General features: G+C 49.1%; 1 protein-coding gene across 8 annotated transcripts in view; it reads left to right on the top strand.

Annotated features, from left to right (window-relative positions):
* XNDC1N (XRCC1 N-terminal domain containing 1, N-terminal like) overlaps positions 1-20,142 on the top strand; it is a 38,615-nt gene that overhangs the window by 13,778 nt on the left and 4,695 nt on the right. For 5 of the 8 annotated variants that reach the window (XM_044753567.2, XM_044753572.2, XM_044753571.2 and 2 more), the window contains 3 exons: positions 1,747-1,819; positions 3,264-3,391; positions 4,107-6,003. In XM_044753567.2, the coding sequence (XP_044609502.1) occupies positions 1,747-1,819; positions 3,264-3,391; positions 4,107-4,348 (443 nt within the window). In that variant the 3' untranslated portion in view covers positions 4,349-6,003. Of the gene's footprint in view, positions 1-1,746; positions 1,820-3,263; positions 3,392-4,106; positions 6,007-7,307; positions 8,079-9,802; positions 10,016-10,994; positions 11,160-12,309; positions 12,485-15,111; positions 15,313-15,389; positions 15,553-16,589; positions 16,683-19,823; positions 20,017-20,142 lie in introns of those variants that run through there. The other 3 variants (XM_070490827.1, XR_011495830.1, XM_070490826.1) reach the window with 3 other exon arrangements.

Here is a 20,142-nt window from a genome sequence, read left to right on the forward strand (position 1 = left end):
GAATCCACTGCTACTATCCAAGGCTGGCTCACAAATGAGACTGCATGTGGGAGAAAAGACACTTGTTAGTGTCTTGTTACCAGAAGAGAAGTCACATATTGTATAGAAATTGAAAGAGCACTGGCTTAGGAATCAGGAACCTTTATCTCTTTGGGCTTCAATTCCCTCATCTTCAAAGTGTAGGAATTAAACCAAATAGTATTTAGGCCTCTTCTAATATTAACATTCTGTTATCATCTGTGAATGACCATTAAGACAGGGTGGTGGTGTATGGAATGTACTGGAGAAACAAAGTAGGGGAATAGTATGGATCTATCACAGAGGAAGAAAGAATTAAACATTTTGGAGTTCCTCCTTTGCACCAGACATCGCAAGCCACTTTCACTAACTTTATTTAATGTTCACAACAAGCTTAGGAAGTAGATACTGTTATACTCATTTTACAAAAGAATCTGAGGTTCAGAGAGGTTAAATATTCTGAATCACACAGCTACTAAGTGGCAGAGCCAGGATCTGAACTCCAGAACTCTTGCTCATTTTACTATTCTAGATACCAAGAGAGAGCAAACAAGTAGAGTTCTCACTGAAACCCTTGGTTTCTCTCATTGCTTCTTTGGAAAAATTTTTTTAAAAGGAAATAGTTTATCTGTCATTTCAAGGAACTGAACAAATTAGTAAAATAATGAGTATATCATTTCATTGCAGAAATAGGGTACATTGGTTATCTATTGTTGCATAACAAGGTACCCAAAAACTTAGTAGCTTAAAACGATATTTATTACCTCGCAGTTTCTGATGGTTAGGAATCTGGGCGTGGCTAACTGGCTCCTCTGGCTCTGGATTTGTCGCAAGGCTGTAGTCATCTCAGCTGAAAAGGATCTGCTCCCTAGCTCACTCACGTGGTTGTGGGTAGGATTCAGTTCTTCCTGGCTTCCCCCAGTTCCTTTGTGACGAGAGCCATTCCACAGAGCGTCCTCACACTCTGGCAGCTTGCTTCATCAGAGTGAGCAAGCTAGAGGGCAAGAGAGAGAGTGCTAGCAAGAAAGAAGTCAGTCTTTTGTAACCTAGTCACAGAAGTGACATCCCATCACTTTTGCCATATTCTGTTCATTAGCAGCAAGTTACTAGGTCCTGCTCACGCTCAAGGGGAGGCATGAATACCAGGAGGCAGGAACCAGTGGGAGTTATTTCAGAAGCTGCCTACCATGTAAGGAAGGATGTAGTTTATTATTTTAAAAGACAGAGAATGAGAAGGGAGCTAACCTTTTTTGGGGCACCCGAGCTTATGAAAGCACTTTAAACTATGTTAAATGCTATACAAAGTGTTTTATAAGTTCTGAAAAACTAGACAAGTCTTTGTTGCTGTTTTTTGTTACCACTCATTTGACAGATAGTTATTGAACATCCGTATGTACAAGGCTCTGTGCTAGGTGCCAGGGATACCACAGTAAATAAAATAGGAATGCTCCTACCCTAATGGAGAGATGTGTGTCCATGTCACACAGGAAAATCTAAAACTTAAAACTGTGATAAGTACTTCAAAGGCAGAGCATAATAGGATGACAAGGCTTAAACTAGAGAATCCAGGGAAGTGCCTCACAGGAATTAGCATTTCATCTAAGACTTGAAGAGTAAGGAAGAGTTAGCCAGACAAAGAGGATAGGAAGAATATTCTTAAAAGAAGGAACATCGTATGTGCAGGCCCTTTTGTTAATGAGCTGGATTTAATGAGCATTTCTCACATAGAACCCAGACCAGAGGAGCCAACCTCAGAGAACCACGTGGGCAGGACGAAGAGACGGAAAGTACAAGCCCGCAGGTGAGCAGGTCAACCTGAAAGACCCAGATCGCCTCCCCAAACCTTACTGATCTTCAGCAGCTGTCCTTCCTCCACTTGTGTTTCAGTTAGGTCACAGTGTACCCTTGTGTCTGGGTCTTGATCTCATGTCTGGACCTAGAGGGTAGTAGAGAAAAGATATCCTTGGCCACATGTTGTCAGACTTGGAGCTAGGCAAGGAGGTAGCCGTGTAATGAACCAGCATCTGGAGAGTACACTGTATCTCTTGGACTTCATTAAAATTTAAATCTTTTTCTGCTGCAAAGGACACTGTCAAGAAAATAAAAAGACAACCCACAGAATATGTGAGAAAATATTTGCATATCATGTGTTTGATAAGGCACTTGTATCTAGAATATATAAGGAATGCTTACAACTCAATAAAAAGATAAACTAATTTTTAAAATGGACAAAGGATCCGAATAGAGTTTTCTCCAAAGAAGATGCACAAATGGCCAATAAGCACATGAAAAGATGCTCAGCATCATTAGCCATCAGAGAAATGCAAATCAAAACAACAGTGATCACCTCACACCCACTGCGATGGCTATAATCGAAAAGACACTTGTTGGCAAAGTGCTGCAAAGGTGTGGAGAAACTGGAACTCTCATGTAAGTGCCACTGAGAATGTAAAATGGTGCAGCTACCTTGGTAAACAGTTTGACAGTTCCTAAAAGAGCTAAACCTAGAGTTACCGTATAACCCAGCAATTCCACTCCTAGGAATATAACTCGAAAGATTGATAACAGGTGTTTACACAAAAATGTGTAGACGAATGCTCATAGCGGCATTATTCATAATAGCCCAAAAGTGGAAACAACTCAAACGTCTACCAACTGATGAATATGGTATATCCATACAAGGGAATATTTTAGCCATGACAAAGGAATGAAGTACTGATATACCCTACCACATGGATGAACCTTGAAAACATATAAGTGAAAGAAATCAAACACAAAAGAATACATATTATATAATTCCATTTATAGGAAATGTCCAGAATAGACAAATCCATAGAGACAGAAAGTAGATTAGTGGTTTCCAGGGTCTGTGGGGATAGAGAAATGGGGAGTAACTACTAATGGGTTCAGGGTTTCTTTTTGGGGTGATAAAAATGTTCTGGAATTAGGTAGTTTTGGTGGTTACACAACCTTGTGAATATCCTAAAATCATTAAATAGTATACTTCAAAAGGATGAATTTTATGGAATGTGCACTATATCTTAAAAAAATAAGAAACCTGAAGTCAGTAATAGAAGCTCTGTTCTCAGATGTTCGAAGCTTAAATGAGTGGGAAGACCAGGCCTCCAACCCAGGGCTCCTGGCTCCGCATCAACTAGTCTACATCCTTTTCGCCCTAATTCAAGGCTCCTTCAGTCCTCGTGGCCTCTTGTTAATAACTGGAGTTTAACTATTCTTTCTCACAGGCCTTTATCCAACTCAAACTCTCGGCCAAACAGGAGGGGGATAGCAAAGGCAGGGCAAAGAAAACAGCACCAGGCCGAGGCCCAAAGCAGCAGTGCCCAGGAGAGTGGACAGTGCCCCATTTGTGCAGGTAAGCTGCTTGGGCACAAGGGGTTGTTGTGTGACCTCTAAGCATCCTTGAGGGAGGAATAGGAGATCTGGGAATGCTGCCAGGAAACATTTGAACTTGGACTCCTAGCCTCTGTCATCTCTGCAGTTACGTTCAAGTCTAAATTGAACATCTGCTCACACTGTTGTCCAAGCTGGGGAAGGAACATAGGCCCTGTCCTCAGGAGAACCATGAAACAAAACAATATAAAACACTATCAGCGAGGACCTAGAATTTCCTTCATAACTCCTCCACAGCCAAAGTCTACTTACCCTCTCAGTCTCTATTCACGTGGTACTTATTTGCCAAGTCATCTTTGAGCTTCTCAGATAGTCTCTCTCACTGAGCTCCTGCAGCATTCTGATTCCCTTGGGCTTAGCGCTTCTTACCTTCCGCTTTGTATCATAGTTATTTGTGGTCAAAGCTTGTCTTTACCCCTCAACTCACCAGTCCATAAGAACAGGCCTGGGTTTACATCCTCAGCTCCAAGCACAGTGGCAGGCCCATTGCGAACACTTGATAAAGGTTTAGTGGGTTCATGACTGGATAGCGTCTCTCGGGTGTGAAATATTCAATCATAGTAAATATCCTGCAAAAACAGCTGCATTTTGACAGCAGACGTTCCTTCGGATTGCTTGGGCTGGCATCCTGCCTGGGAGCAGGCCCAATTGTGCTTACCTCCTTCTCTCCCCCTTAGGCTCCTTCAGCATGGAGATTCTTCTCCAGCATGCTGCCACTTGTGGAGAAGCCTCCCCACCTCACCCAGCCTCTCCCTCCTCATCACCATCTTCATCACCGTCTGCACTGTGGGTGTCCTCCCCGGAGAGCTCACCACCCATTTCCTGGGTCCAGTGCCCTATCTGCCAGTTGCAGTTCTCAGCAGGAGAAGTAGAAGAACATGCCAGCACGTGTGGGGAGTCCCTCAGTGATGAGCCATGAGGCCGTTTGGTTTTGGCCCCCTCTGCCCTCTATGACTAAAACTGCAGAGTGGATCTCTTGACAGCTGAGAAGGGCTGATGAGGCCAAGCCGCCTTCTCTCCTTCCCTCCATTCATTTTCCCTCAGGACTCTGCCTGAGGGCACCTCTGGGCCCAGCCTGCTCCCCACTCCCAGTTGTCAAGGATCCTGTCACCATGGCACCCTATTCTCCCAAGGACAGCTCCATCCTTTTCCCCTTTGGAACTTCCGGGGTAGAATTGATGATCTCTCTGGGGCTTTGGGACACAATCCAGAATGCCTCCCTCTCAGTGAGTGGTGTACATCCCCATACCCATTTTCCTGAAAGGAAAACTGAGGCCCAATGAAAAGAAAAGCACTGCCTGACAGATAAGATCCTGTGGTGTACTGGGAAGGTGAGTGTTTTTTGAGTATGAGACTGACCTCCAGCATCCCGTGAACTTAACTCTCAGTATCCTTTGTGGGTTCTCTCCCTAGATATAATCAGGTAACAGTGTTGCTGTGTGACTTTAAGCAAATTATTTGTCTTGGGCCCAGAATTAACCCTCAGTAACAGAAAGAAAACCCTTGTCCTCCTGTTCACAGAGGTATTACAGGGATCCGATGGGTTAATGACTAAGGAATAATTCTAGGTTTGACTGAAACCTTGGGCAAATCCCAGGCCCCATCTGTACAATGAGGCGGTTGAACCAGAGGGTCTGTAAGGTCCCTCCACCTATGACGTTCTGAATTCTGTTCCCACCTTCTTTGAGCACTTATGTCCTCTCTCCCCTTTCCCAGAAGACTTCATTGTGTGACACTAACACCAGTTCCCCTGGTCTCCAGAGTACAGGGCAGAAGGGGAGCAGCTGGTCCTGGCAAAGGGAGGGCCCAGGGCGGGGTTGTAAATGGGTAGGAAAGAGGAAGCTGGGCACAGTCAGGGGAGCAGACAGAGCAGAAGCCCAGTCCCTTGGTCCCTGCCAGCATAGGTGGGTGCAGCCATGGACCCCCTCACGGTAAGAGGCCTGCTCCCCTACCTTCCCCCATCCTGGTCCCATTTCTGGCTGTGATTAAAACAATAGATTGACCCAGAGGTGCGGCAGGGACATCCTAGCTGCCATGCAGGTGGTGGACATGGGTGGGAGAGGAGCCCTTGGAGCCCTGAGCCTGGGTCCAGAAGAGAAGAGCAGTGAGGATGGGGCTGGGGCTGGTAGAAGTAAGGGACAAGGCAGCACTGAGGGGGAGCAAGGCTGCCCAAGAGGAGAGGGCAAAGCCAGGCGGGTTGCTGGAGGAGCCTGTTGGGATCCTGCTGAGAGGCCTGGACACAGCTGAGGGGCTTTGGAAAAGCCCAGTTCAAAGACCCTCCCGTGTAGACAAGTCTGGACCTGTCTTTCGGAGGCTCTGGGACTTCCAGAAGGATGAGCAGCTGGGAGATGAAGTCAACAAGATGGGAGACCCCATGTGCCTGTGTGTGGGGTTAGGCTCCCAGTGCAGCCCCATCCACCTGTTTAACCTACCCTTTCTCAAGGTACCCACATTTGGCTCCACTGTGTGAGGGTGTTCCTGTGAGGATAGAAGTTGTGCTAAGGAAGGGGCCCCCAATCAGAGCCAGTCCTGGCACTTTCCTAATCTGAGAATCCCCACAATAAAATAATGACTAAGAAAATTTTTGTCATCTTTGATCTTCAAGAAATTTGAAGATCCTATGCTGCTGGGTTTTAAGATGGGAGAAGTGGCCATAAACTAAGGAACGCAGGGAATACAACTCTAGAAACTAAAGAAAGGATTCTCTAGAGCCGCTGTGCCCTGCTCACACCTTGGCTTTAGCCCAATGATACTGATGTCTGAATTCTCACCTCTACTACCATAAAAGAATACCTTTGTGTGTTTTTTAGCCACTGAGTTTTAAAAAAAGGAAAAGACCAGTTTTCAACGAAGACCAGTTTTCTAAATATCAGTATTTCACACCAGTAAATGAGGTATTACTTACTAACAGCTTAACAAATCTATGCAAGAAACTATTATTATAAAAGGTATGAAAAGATATTTCCAAAATGATTAATTCCTAGAAAATATGAAAGTGAAATTTATCCCCTACACAGATATGATTTTTTGGGCAGCATTCATATTGTCAGTATATAAGATGATCACATTATATAAACCATATAATTCACAAATCAGACATTTGTGAATAGGTACATAATGTAATGTAGAATTTAATTTTGGAGTAAAACTGATAAAGGTAGTAGCGTCATTATTTTTCTTCTTAAAAAAGAAAAAATAGGGGCCGGCCCAGTGGCGCAGCAGTTAAGTGCACACGTTCTGCTTTGGCGGCCCGGGGTTTGCCAGTTTGGATCCCGGGTGCGGACATGGCACCACTTGGCAAGCCATGCTGTGGTAGGCGTCCCACATATAAAGTAGAGGAAGATGAGCAGGGATGTTAGCTCAGGGCCAGTCTGCCTCAGCAAAAAGAGGATTGGCAGCAGTTTGCTCAGGGCTAATCTTTCTCAAAAAAAAAGAAAAAATATATTGCATCTTTTATTGACCTACATTATTATATCCCACATTTGAGGAGTTTTGAAGAAGTAGAGATTCCAGAAATCCAAAAGCTACTCCACTGATAATAATTCCTCTGAGTTTAGAAGCCCCACTGAAGAGTAGTTAAAGACACCAGCTCCTCAGCCAGACTGCCTGGGTTCCCCTGTCATCCGAGGGGCTTGGCACGTCTGTACTTCGGTTTCCTCTCCTATTAGAGGGTGGGTGAGAGCTCCTGCCTCACAGGGTTATTCTAAGGATTGAATGAGTTACCATACTTGTGAAACGCTTAGAAAACTACCTAGCATATATAAGCACTACATAAGTGTTAAAAAAAGAAAAAAAATGTTAGTGTATGTTTGAGACAGACAAACATAATGGTGGCTGGGTATAGACGGTTAAGGCTTGAAGGTAGAAGGGTGAGGGAGGCCCCAAAGCAAAGAAGGTTGGAGACTCGGGGTCCCACCCTCTTCCTCTCTCCGCAGCCTAACTGGACCGAGATTGTGAACAAAAAGCTGAAGTTCCCACCCCAACTCCTGGCTGCCATCCAGGAGGGGCGGCTGGGCCTTGTGCAGCAGCTGCTGGAGTCAGGGGTCGAGGCCACAGGCGGCGGGCCAGGTGGCCCCCTGCGGAATGTGGAGGAGGCCGAGGACCGCTCCTGGAGGGAAGCTCTCAATCTGACCATCCGCCTGGGCCACGAGGCCATCACTGATGTGCTGTTGGCCAATGTCAAGTTTGACTTCCGGCAAATCCATGAGGCACTGCTAGTGGCAGTGGACACAAACCAGCCAGCAGTGGTGCGTCGCCTGCTGGCCCGGCTAGAACGGGAGAAGGGCCGCAAAGTGGACACTAGGTCTTTCTCACTGGCTTTTTTTGACTCATCAATCGATGGTTCTCGCTTTGCGCCTGGTATCACTCCACTCACCCTGGCCTGTCAGAAGGACCTGTATGAGATTGCACAGCTGCTCATGGACCAGGGCCACACCATTGCCCAGCCCCACCCAGTCTCCTGCGCCTGCCTCGAGTGCAGCAATGCCCGCCACTATGACCTGCTGAAGTTCTCCCTCTCCCGCATCAACACCTACCGTGGCATTGCCAGCAGGGCCCACCTCTCGCTGGCCAGTGAGGACGCCATGATGGCTGCCTTCCAGCTCAGCCGAGAGCTCAGGCACCTTGCACGCAAGGAGCCTGAGTTTAAGGTTGGTTTCTCATCTCACTCCTGCCCTTGGTGCCCCGTATCTGTTGTCCCACTGGGGTATGGTTGAGCCTATGGTGGGTGTTCTGGGAAAGTGGGAAACAACAGAAAGATGATGAGGCCTCATTCTGTTCTCAGGAAGCCTCCATTTTGATGGGGAGTCACAGAATCCCACCCTGAGGGGCATCTCATTTTAATGGCAGAGAGCTGTCACTCTTGGGGCACCTAGTCGTATGGGGACGGCACAAGTCCCACCTAGGGGTACCCTGAGTCTTTCTGAGGGAAGAAAGAACACAGAAAGATAGAAAAGCAGCTGGACAGACTCAGAGAGGACATTCGGTAGACCCCAACCTTTCTGAATACTTGCTTTGTGGTCCCACCTAGAGCATCGTGGGTTGGAGCCTCAACCTTGTGATCACAAGCAGGGGGAGGGCAGAGAGAGGGGGACAAGACACTCGCAAGACACTCAGCTTCATTCAGTACACTCAGCTTCATTCAGTGCCACCGTGGATGATGCTAACAGGGTTTCCAAAGCCCAGAAGAGACAGGAAGCTATAGCTGTTGTGTTCAGGACAGACTCCTTGGAAGAAACACAGTTAACCTTGGCTACACAAGCAGGTGGTTTAAAACAAGTGAAGAGGAGTAGGGGGGGTATTTGAGGTAGGGATGGAGTCCAAGCAAAGGTTCTCAGGCAACAAAAGTAGACATGGTGATGAGTGCTGGGGAGACCCGGCGCAGGACAGAGAATGCGTGAAGGGGAGCCGGGGAGGCCTGGAGGCAGGGACTGGTCAGGAGCCTTGAATACCACCAGTCCAGTTCCATCCGTCACTCATGCACTGACGTCCCCTCTGTGCCCTACAGACTTAGTCCCCATGCTCAAGATGACCATCGGGTGGGGAAACAGACAAAGATATGAAAACAGGCCTAAGGCAGGATGTGGCCTGTGCTGGGCGAGCTGGGGAAAGAGCATACCGCCTCCCACCCAGAGTTGTGGAAGGATCACAGAATGGACAGTCCCCACTTCACAGGTGGCGGCAAAGGGAGTTCTTTCCAAAGGACTTGCCCTCCATTCTCACAGCAGCCCGTGGAAGAAGGCAGAGCAGGAGTTCACATCCCCACTTTCCAGGCAAGGGAGCTGAGGCCTGGAAAGGGGAAGTACCTTACTAGTGTGACAGTACCCAAAGGATGGTGCTGGGACCCAGACCCAGACTCCTGAAATCCTAGCTTGGATTCTCTCTGGGGTTAGGGCTCCAAGTGAAACCGAGGATAGGATGGGTAAGATGGAGGCAAGACCTGTCCTACTCATGTCTGATCTCCTAAAACAGCCAGCACGGGTTCTCATATAAGGTAGGTGCTCCAAACAATTAAATGAACACAAGAAGGGCATGAATAGGAGTAGAAGTGGGACAGGAAATAAGGCTTAGAAAAGGGAAGTACAGAGGCTGGGCAAAGGTGACAGAGGGGTTTGGGTTGAAATGACTTATTGATGAGATAGAGGTAACACCAGATAAGCAACGTTGACACGGAGGTGTCTCATTACAGCAAGAGGGAGAGGTGATGTGGCAGAGAAGAAAGGAACGGATGACCCAGAGTGACACCAGATGAGGGGAATTAATGGCCCGAGGGCAGGGCAGTGGTGGCCCAGGCCCACTACTGGGAGGATGGGGGGATGACTGAATGGGGCCAGGTCCACAGGCCGCAGGCACGCACCGACCTGTTTCCCTGCAGCCCGAGTACATTGCCCTGGAGTTGCTGAGCCAGGACTACGGCTTTGAACTGCTGGGCATGTGCCGGAACCAGAGCGAGGTCACTGTGGTGCTCAATGACCTGGGCAAGGACAGCGAGATGGAGCCTGAGGCTGAGTGCCTGGGCCAGGCCTTTGAGGAAGGCATCCCCAACCTGGCGAGGCTGCGACTGGCCGTCAACTACAACCAGAAACGGGTCAGCTGAGCCCTACCTGTCTCCCCTACCCCCCCACCCTGATCCCTTGCCCCACCTCTAGGTATCCCCCACTCCAACCCTGAGCAAGTCCTTTCCCTGCCCTCAGGACCCTCTTAGACCTTGATTCTGAGCACCCTTCTATCTAGGCCCTTGACCTGTGGGTCTCCCACCCTCCCTCCTTACCTTCAGTCTAAGCCCCTTACCCCTCCCCAGCCTTGGAAGTCCCATTACCTGCCAGAACTCCACTTTCAGGCCTGAGATCTGGATCTTACACTCGCCTCTGCCACTGGCATGCTGAGGAACTTTGGTCTAGTCTTTTTCTGATGTTAGACTTAGGTATCTCACTCTATTCAGCAAGATTAGACTGGATCTCTCAGGGCTCAGATATCAAGTGATTCTATTACTCCCTGTCTCATCCCTCCCCCCTAAGCTAAAGACATGCTCCCTTTCTAGCCTCCTGCAGCCCCTTACTCCTGCCTCTCACCCACCCATCCTAGTCCACCAGGAGCTTAGCCAAAAGCCTTCCTTCATGATGACTCCCCTGGCCCTGTCCTCAAGACACTGACTCCTACTTTCCCTGCTTCTCTCCTCACGACCATTCAGGCTGGTGCCCAACATTTCTAAGGCGACAGAGAATCCTGAGTGTTCTGACTCGGGTACCCCATTCCACTCACCACTGCCTGACTTAGATTCAAGACGGTGGGATCCAGAGAGGCCAGGAAACTCTTTGAGTTCAGTTGCTGCTTCGTAGACTGGGAAACCAAGGCCCAAAGCAAGGGGGGCTGGGGAGGTACAGGGTCATCTGCCCAAGGTCACATGGCAAGTGAGTTGCCTCTCTTCTGAGCTGCTGGCCTGGGAAGAAAAGAAACATGGCTCAATCTCTATGGCAGGAAAGTAAGGGCTATGCACCCAAGTGGCTCCCCCTTCCTCCTCCCCGCCTGGTGGCCACGTCCTCTGCTCATGCCCCATCTCTGCTTAGTTCGTAGCACACCCCATCTGCCAGCAAGTCCTGTCCTCCGTCTGGTGTGGGAATCTGGCTGGCTGGCGTGGAAGCACCACCATCTGGAAGCTCTTTGTCGCCTTCCTCATCTTCCTCACCATGCCCTTCCTCTGCCTTGGCTACTGGCTGGCGCCCAAGTCCCGGGTACTAAGAACAAAATTAATGATAACTGTCAGGTATCGAGCGCTTGTTCTATGCCAGGTCCTGGGCCAGGAACTTTGGGAATGTTCCCATTAAGTAACTCGAGATGGCCCTGGAAGGTAAGTATTACATCTCTATTTTATAGGCACAGGAACAGAAGTCCTCTTTTTATCCAGGAGACACAGTAAACAGCAGAGTCAGGATGTAAACTGAGGTCTCTCTGCCTCCAAAGCCTGAATCCTATATACAGCCCTATACTCTCCTAAAGAGACTCCCCCACAACATACAAATTCTTTCAAGCCCTTACGGATCCAGATATTTTTATTCTGTCATTCAACAAATATTTCCTAGAGACCCTACTGTGAGCCAGGCATTGTGCTATTGCTGGGGAAAAATTAAGAGCAAGCCCTGTCCCTGTGAACCACGTGAGGACCAGGGAGAGCAGTGTTCCAGAAAGCAGGATCAGCACGTCCAAAGACCCAGGGAAGGTAGGATGTAAAGTATGAGAGAAACTGAAAGGAATTCTGTGCTTTTAAAGCATAAGTGCAAACGGAGTGCTGGGGCGTGGGCAGGGGCTGGATCGCGCTGAGCCTCATAAGCTACGATGGACTCGCTGAGGGCTTTAATGAGGTGAGTGATCCCACCAGTTCTGTGTGGTAGAAAGTTTCTCTATTACTGGTGTGAGGAGTGGATTGGGGGAGGGGCAGGAGTTAGGGAGACCATCAGACTGAGGGATTGGACAGAGATGCCTTTAAGATTCCTGGCCTAGGTGACCGGGTCATTTTCGAAGAAGGAGACAAAGGAGGAGGAGAAACAAGTTTGGGATAGATGATGAATTTATTTTTTATTTTACTTTTTTATGGTTGGGATTGAAGAACCTGTGGGACCAAAAGAAAATTACTTTCCCTCTGTAATTCTCAGTACCTCAGCCAGAGAAATGAGAGTACTGATACCCACTTCATATGATTATGAAGGAAACAAGAGATCTGAAAGTGTAAGGCCTAATACAGAGTCATACTTTCTCGATAAATGTCTGAATGAGTGAGTGAGTGAAAGAAGAGTCACGTGTGGGCTGAACGTTCCGGAAGTTCTCCCGGGAGGGGAAGAGATGTGAACAGGACTCTGAGAGCCATGCTCCCCCCTCACCCCCAAGTTGGGCCGCCTGCTGAAGATCCCAGTGCTGAAGTTCCTGCTGCACTCCGCCTCCTATCTGTGGTTCCTCATCTTCCTGCTGGGAGAGTCCCTGGTCATGGAGACACAGCTGAGTACCTTCCGCGGCCGCAGCCAGAGCGTCTGGGAGACTTCTCTACACATGATTTGGGTCGCAGGTACATGTGTGGGGCCTTTTATTTGTGGCAGTCTCCCTTGGGGGCCCCCTCACTATTCTTCATGATAAGTACCCCAGTGGTGAAGGGGGCCTGCCCCTGTAGGTGCCCCCTGAACAAGTAACCAGACTCCTCTGGGCCCTAGCACACCAAGGGACCTTTCCCCTTCACCCCTAATTAGGCGACCCAGCCCTGTGATAGACTCTCTGAGCAAGGACCCCATCCTTCCCCACCCTGGCATCAGTCACTACCACTCTTGGGGTTTCTATCCTCTCACAAATAAGTCCAGAGTGTCAGCTGGGAAATTACCTTGGTGTGATGGTAGCCCACGGGTACACCACCAGGCAATCTACCCCAGAGGTCATGGAACACAGACCAAAAATGAGAGAAAGGCTCACAGACCAAATTAAGATGCTAGAATCATAAAGTTTGTTAAGTCCATAACTAGTGTACTTATGATGGTGTTGTTATGAGGGCCAGAGCTGAAGTTTGAGCAGGGGATGCAACAGTCAGAAGTTGCCCAGGCCCGACACTGGATCTATGGGAGAAACCCAGGGGCAAGTGTGTCTGGCCACAGCTGTAGCTTACCAATCATCCTGATAGTCAACTATGACTTTTCTTTGCAACGTTTGGGCAGAGGACATGTGGGGCCAGAATGGGTGTCGCCAGTGGGTGTCTGATTTAAGATCTGATGAATCCTGAGGGCCTCCTCTGTCTCATGTATATTCAGTATATCATGAATATTTAGTGTCTACCCATCCCTTTCTATGTGTGTTCACACACATATGCTCTCCTTACTTTGTTTGTTCAACATGTCCTCCAGATAACTAACTTATCTATGCTTAATGCATAAGTTTCATCCATTCCATTGGTTTTCTTTTCTTCTACAGCAGAATCGGGTATTCTCAAGTAATTCAGCAAATGCAGTTTACAAGAACCCCCCACAGCTTTAACTAGCCTCTGGCTGGTCAGCTCAGCAGGCTGGACTGGTGGCCCCTTCCTCAGCTGACTTCCCCTCCTTTAGCTCTAGCTTTGTTAGCAAACTCCCAGGCCGCTAGCATACCAAGTCCACTACTCCACCCCGTACCAAGCCAGCCAGTGATGTCTGAAAAGAAATTTGGCCAAGAAACTTCAGGGGAAGAAAACAAAAGCAGTCCACGAGGAAAAGTTTCTCATCCAATTATTTACTAAACATTATTTACCTGTGCTGGGTGGATTTGAACCAATACAGTTCCTGCCCATGAGGGAAGAAAAGTCTTAGGAAATAAAACTCCTCAGTTTTTCATTCAATAAATGCTTGCTACTGCCCTACTGTGAGTGAAGCCCCGAGAATACATGGATAAATTAAATTTGGTTCCATCTGTCCATTCAACCTGCATTACTGAGCACCCACCCCACCCTCACAAGGTGCTGTCCTGCTGTGGGAACTGATTCGGTTCCTGAACCTTCATGCTCCCACTTGTCTCCAGGCCTGTGCTCATTCCCTTTGCCCGGAGCACTCTTCCCTTCCCACACTGCCCCTTCGCTGGCTGGCTCCTCCTCCTCCTTCAGGTCTCGGCTTCAACATCGCTTTCTGTGAGAAGCTTTCCCAGGCCCCCAAATCGGGCTGAGGATCCATTCCTAAGCACTCCCATGACAGCCCCTCGGGCCCCTGCTCCTCAGTCTTAGCACTCACCCCACCGGCTTGTCACTACTGGGCTGCTTGCCTGTCGTCCTCAGTCAGTTGTGAACCTGGGAGGACAGGGCCTGCATTTGTCCTATTCACCACAAGATCCCACTGACTCATGGGAGGAGCTTAGTAAATGTTTGTTTAATAGTGACTACTGGGCCTTGCTCTGGGCACTGGGGACAAGGAGATGAATAGGACATGGTCCCTGCCCTTGTGGGGCTCCAAGTTCAGGGGAGGTGAGAGAAGACATTACCAGAAAGGGATACCCCACAGTGCCCTACAGTGATGGTGTCACAGAGACCTGAAGAGAGCCATGAGAACAGAGGCCAGAGAGCAGCTCACTCCCCCCTGGCTGGGGAGGGCTTCACAGAGGAGGTAATGTTGACCTGGGCCACAGAGGTGAGCCTGGCTTCAAAAGGCTGTGGAAGGGCATTCTAGGCGGATGGAACTATCAGTGAAAAAGCACTCTAGGGAGTGGAGAAGGGTACACTGAGGCAGGACCACCTGCCTACTGGGGTCCAGCTCCCAAGACCCCCATCCCCAAGTCTGGCACTGGGCCCCAGGTGAATAATGAGCAGGCTGATAATTTGGAGCCGCTTCAAATCAATATTCTTTAAATATTTGTCCAATAGGTATTTGGTGGAGGGCAGGGAGAAACAGATTTAAATCCGTCCCTCCCAATACCCAGCGTCTGCCAGAGGTAGCTTTCTGACGACTATCAGCCGACTGGGATCAACAGGCCACGCCACAGAGGAGACTGCATCAGCCGGGAGTCTTTTATTTTCACATAAGATCACTTCATACTTAAGCAGATTAAACATTTACATTTTATCAACTTCATCCCCTGATGTTTTAGCCCCTCCCCACAGTGGACAGGTTCCCCCCCATAACCTAGCTGTGACCTGGAAGGAGGAAGAGAGTTCTGCCTCATGCTGTCCTGGCCCCCTGCCGCCCCCTTCAGGCTTCCTGTGGTTTGAGTGTAAGGAAGTGTGGATCGAGGGCCTGCGCAGTTACCTCCTGGACTGGTGGAACTTCCTGGACATGGTCATCCTTTCCCTGTACCTGGCGGCCTTCGCACTGCGCCTCCTCCTGGCTGGTCTTGCACACATGCACTGCCAGGATGCCCCCGATGGGGCTGCCTGCCACTATTTCACCATGGCTGGTGAGTCCCCCCAACAAATCCCCCTGTCCCTTCTCTTCCTTGGCTCTCGGCCTCAGCCCCCATTCCACCCTGAACAGAGCGCAGCGAGTGGCGCACCGAAGACCCCCAGTTCTTGGCCGAGGTGCTCTTTGCTGTCACCAGCATGCTCAGCTTCACCCGCCTGGCCTACATTCTGCCCGCCCACGAGTCGCTGGGCACTCTGCAGATTTCCATCGGCAAGATGATCGACGACATGATCCGGTGCGTGCTGTCTCTGCTCAGAGCATCCTCCCCTCTGATCCATTCCACTCGACCTTCTTCTGAAATTCCCCAGCTTTTGTGTAGCACAGGGGTTCCTAACCTGAGTTCCTTGTGTAGCCTCCAAAGACCTCTGAAACCCTGAAACTATAGGCAAAATTCGGGGTGTAAATGTACACTTTTTTTCAGAGAGGATCTATAACTCTCATTTAATTCTCAAAGAGGCCCATGACCCCAGAAAAGATTAGGAACCACTTATAGCAGAAAGAGCCCTTGGTTGGGAGTTCCATTCCCAGTTGTGTCACTGTCTCTGTGACCGTCTGAGGTGGCCCTCAGTTTTCCCATCTTTGTGGTAAGAGCACTGGACTCGGGGGTCCCTTTGGATGCTTCCCACTCCAGAACTGCTCTTTGAACCGACAGCATTTTCTAGTCTCTTGGTGCTTATCACCACAGCATTTACAGCCACACCTGCCCTCTCACCCTCATCAGAGCCCATAGTTAGTGCCTGCTCCCCTGGGATCTCCTGCCTGAAGTGGAACTGGAGTGGGTGCCCTTGGTGGGAAAAGCCCTGGTTACGTCTGTGAACATGTTCAGCTCAGCTTAGCTTGGAGGGGAACCTCTTGCCCCACCTCTGAGATTCTTCTAGACCTCCCTGTTGCAGGCTCACTCATTCTCACATGTGGCTTTAACTCCGCTGGAGAATAATCTTGTCCAGCAGGACTCTGTGACTCTCACTCATTCCTGTGCGCACTCAGCATCTCAGGTCCTCCTGGCGAGACTGGCCCATCTCCGGCTTTGACTGCTTGAACTCAATCCCCTTTATTGTTGAGGGGGAGCTCTTGCTTCAGCACCCACTTTAAATCCCTTTTCACTTCTCACCCCCTAATTTCTCTACTATTAATAGTAACTAAATTGAAAACTTGTAAAATAAGGAGAGGCTGAGACTAGGAGACCATCGCCCCCCCACCCCTCTTCCCAGAGCCTGACTTCTCACCCCGCGGAGACCTGCTGTGACCCTTCCCCGTCCCACCTCCTGCTAGGTTCATATTCATCCTCATGATCATCCTGACCGCCTTCCTCTGTGGCCTCAACAATATCTACGTGCCTTACCAGGAGACGGAGCGGCTGGGCAAGTATGCTGGGGTGGAGGCCGGATGGGAAGGTGGGGGTCTGTGGGGGAGCGTGCAGTTTGGAGCTTAGTGATCACCTCTTCCTTCCCCCCTCCTCCCTCATCTAGTCACCCAATAATTAACTCTCTGGTTTGTTCACTCCCTCATTGATTCACTCTCATTCATTTGTTCATTCACTCTTTCATTTATTCACTCACTCACTTTCTCTCCAAACTTTTTTTTTTTTTTCTCTCCAAACTTTTTAATTTGAAAAATGTCAATTCAGGGGGCCGGCCCAGTGGCATAGCGGTTAAGTTCGCACGTTCCACTTCGGCGGCCCGGGGTTCGCAGGTTCAGATCCTGGATGCGGACATGGCACCGCTTGGCACACCATGCTGTGGTAGGCGTCCCATGTATAAAGTAGAGGAAGATGGGCATGGATGTTAGCTCAGGGCCAGTCTTCCTCAGTGAAAAGAGGAGGATTGGCAGCAGATGTTAGCTCAGGGCTAACCTTCCTCGAAAAAGAAAAAAGTCAATTCATAGGATTCACTCACTCACTGTTCATTCCTTTATTCACTCACTTTTTAAATTCACTCACTTTCTTAGTCATCCAGTTGTGGTGGGTTTTTCGTTATTGTTGTTGAGTTCACACCCATTTACCAGCACCTTCTTTGTAGGAGGTTCTGTCCTGGCACTGGAAGTACAGACAGGAGAAGTAAACCAGGCCCAGGCATGGAGAACATAGCCATGAGCACAAATAAGCTCAATTTGGGATAAGTGCTGTGAGGAAGGAGGGCTCAAGTTGTGGGTACCCAGAAGAGAAAGCCCCTTCCTCTGTCTTGGACTATCAGGGGAGACTGAATAGAGAGGGGAGAATCTGGACTCCACCTACAAGGGGGATGAACTTCAGAGACGTGCAGAGCCTTCTGGCATAAAGGGTGCGTGTATGGGGCCAGCCCAGTGGCGCAGTGGTTAAGTGCGCATGTTCTGCTTCGGCGGCCCAGGTTTGCCAGTTCACATCCCAGGTGCAGACATGGCACTGCTTGGCAAGCCATGCTGTGGCAGGCATCCCACAAATAAAGTAGAGGAAGATGGGCACGGATGTTAGTTCAGGGCCAGTCTTCCTCAGCAAAAAGAGGAGGATTGGCAGATGTTAGCTCAGGGCTAATCTTCCTCAAAAAAAAAAAGGGGGGCGGGGCATGTACCAAAGCAGAAACATGCATTTGGAGAATAGCAAGACGTCTCCCATGGTTGGTGCATGGAGGAACATTTGAGAGAGGAGAGGGTAGAGGGGCCAGGTCATGGAGCTTACGAAGGTTCTACTGAGAAGCTTGGGCTTTCCCTAGCAGGCTGGGGACTCCAGGTAGCCTCCCAAGCGATCATTCAATCATGACTTCTTCACAAATGCAACTACACGATGGTTTTTGATGATGGTGAAGGACCCACTCTTGGGCCTGTGGATATTAGTCAAGGCTTTCTCATGGTTCCAAAACAAATGGAGGCTTTACTCGGACCAGTCTTCTTTCCAAGAATCTTTGTTCGTGTCCTGGCTTCAGGACATTCAGGAACTCTGCTTACACGGTTTAAACCATGAATCTTAGTGCCAGGGACAGTAACTACTATTCATTCATTCCAGCCTGCTGCACGGGTCCTGGTGGTGGTAGTCACTCCACAGTAGCAAGGGCAGGCAGGGCCCTCCTGTTCATTCATGAGTGACAGCTAATTAAGTCAAAAGTATTTTTGCTAGGGGGCCAGCCCAGTGGTGGTGGTGTAGCGGTTAAGTTTGAGCTCTCCATTTCGTCTGCCCGGGATTCACTGGTTCAGATCCTGGGTGCAGACATGTCACCACTTACCAAGCCATGCTTTGGCAGGCATCCCACATATAAAGTAGAGGAAGATGGACACGGGTGTTAGCTCAGGGCCAATCTTCCTCAAAAAAAAAAAAGAAAAGAAAAAAAGTATTTTTGCTAAAAAATCTCAGGTAGGTTGCATGGTAGGCATCTGGACTGAGGGTAGTTAGGAGCATTTAAAGTTTGACAAGTAGAAGTACAACACCATCAGATCAGCATTTAGAAAGAATACCTTGGATCAATGTAGGGGAGGGAATAACAAGAGAGAGACTGAGGCCGGAGACCAGTTGCAGAGGTTGCTGCAGTAATCTAGGCCTGAACTGGTGCTGAGACGGAGGGAATAAGACAAATTCATGAATAAATACAACAGGAGAGAGAATGTGGTCGAGTCTGAGTGACTAACAGATATGCATATTCTGCTGGGGGTAGAGAAGAGCATTCAGGAAGGGCTTCCTGGAAGAGGTAGCATTGGAGTTGCTACTAATATAGTTCAAACCACCATCCTCTCTCACTCAAACCAGGGCAACACTTTCTTAACTGGTCTCCATACCCCCACTCTCTCATCTGCTTCCTTTCCATTCTACTCATGGCAGCCAACGTGATCGTTTCAAATGTAAATCAGGTATCACCCCTCTGCTAGAACTCTTTGTAGCTTCCTAATGCTCTTGGCCATGGTAAGGACCTTTGTTTTTATCCTACAAGGTCCTGCGTGGTCTGGTTGGTTCCTACTTACCTCTCACAAGCTTCTCTCTCCTTTGCAGTGGAGACCAGCTATGCTGGCTTCCTCTCAGTTCCTCAGAGTTCCTCAAAGGGCCCCGGACTGCCCTGCATTGGGATTGCGCTTCACATCCCCTTCCCTTTGACCTGGTTGATTCTCACCTCTCCTTCAGAGCTCAGCTTGAATGCTTTTCAAAGAAGCTTTCCCCAACTCCCAGACTAGGTCCTAACATCTTGTGTTGCTACTTCATAGCACTTACCACAATTTAAAAATGTTAGTCTAATTAGTGTCCATCTCACCCCCCATGCCCAGCCCAGAACATAAGGTCCTTGAAGACAGGGACCATGCTTGTCTTGTTCACAGCTGTGTCCTTAGCACCTGTGGCACTTCTATGTGCTCAATAAATATTGATTGCCTGAAAGAAGAGAAGTTGGAGCTCAGAAATGGCAAGCGTCTGTATGGGCGAGAGTGGTCCAGAGGGCTTCATGGAAGCAGAACGCCATTGGCCGGGTCCTGGAGGGTGAGGAGAGTGTGTCTGGGTGGCATTCAGGCTCTTCTCCCACCCCTCACATCCTGTCTTTTGGCCCAACATGCCAGTTTCAACGAGACATTCCAGTTTCTGTTCTGGACCATGTTTGGCATGGAGGAGCACAGCGTGGTAGACATGCCTCAGTTTCTGGTGCCTGAATTCGTGGGCCGGGCCCTCTATGGCATCTTTACCATCGTCATGGTCATTGTGCTGCTCAACATGCTCATTGCCATGATCACCAACTCCTTCCAGAAGATTGAGGTGTGTGAACTGAGGCCACTTAGGCCAGAGAGAAGAAGGGAGAAAGGGGTGGAGAGGAATAGGATGCAAGGAGTTGAGACATTGGGGTTCCTGCTCTGCCTCCACTATTGTCTTGTTTTATGACTT

Source organism: Equus asinus, chromosome 20 (assembly GCF_041296235.1).
Source record: "Equus asinus isolate D_3611 breed Donkey chromosome 20, EquAss-T2T_v2, whole genome shotgun sequence".
Taxonomy (NCBI): Eukaryota; Metazoa; Chordata; class Mammalia; order Perissodactyla; family Equidae; genus Equus; species Equus asinus.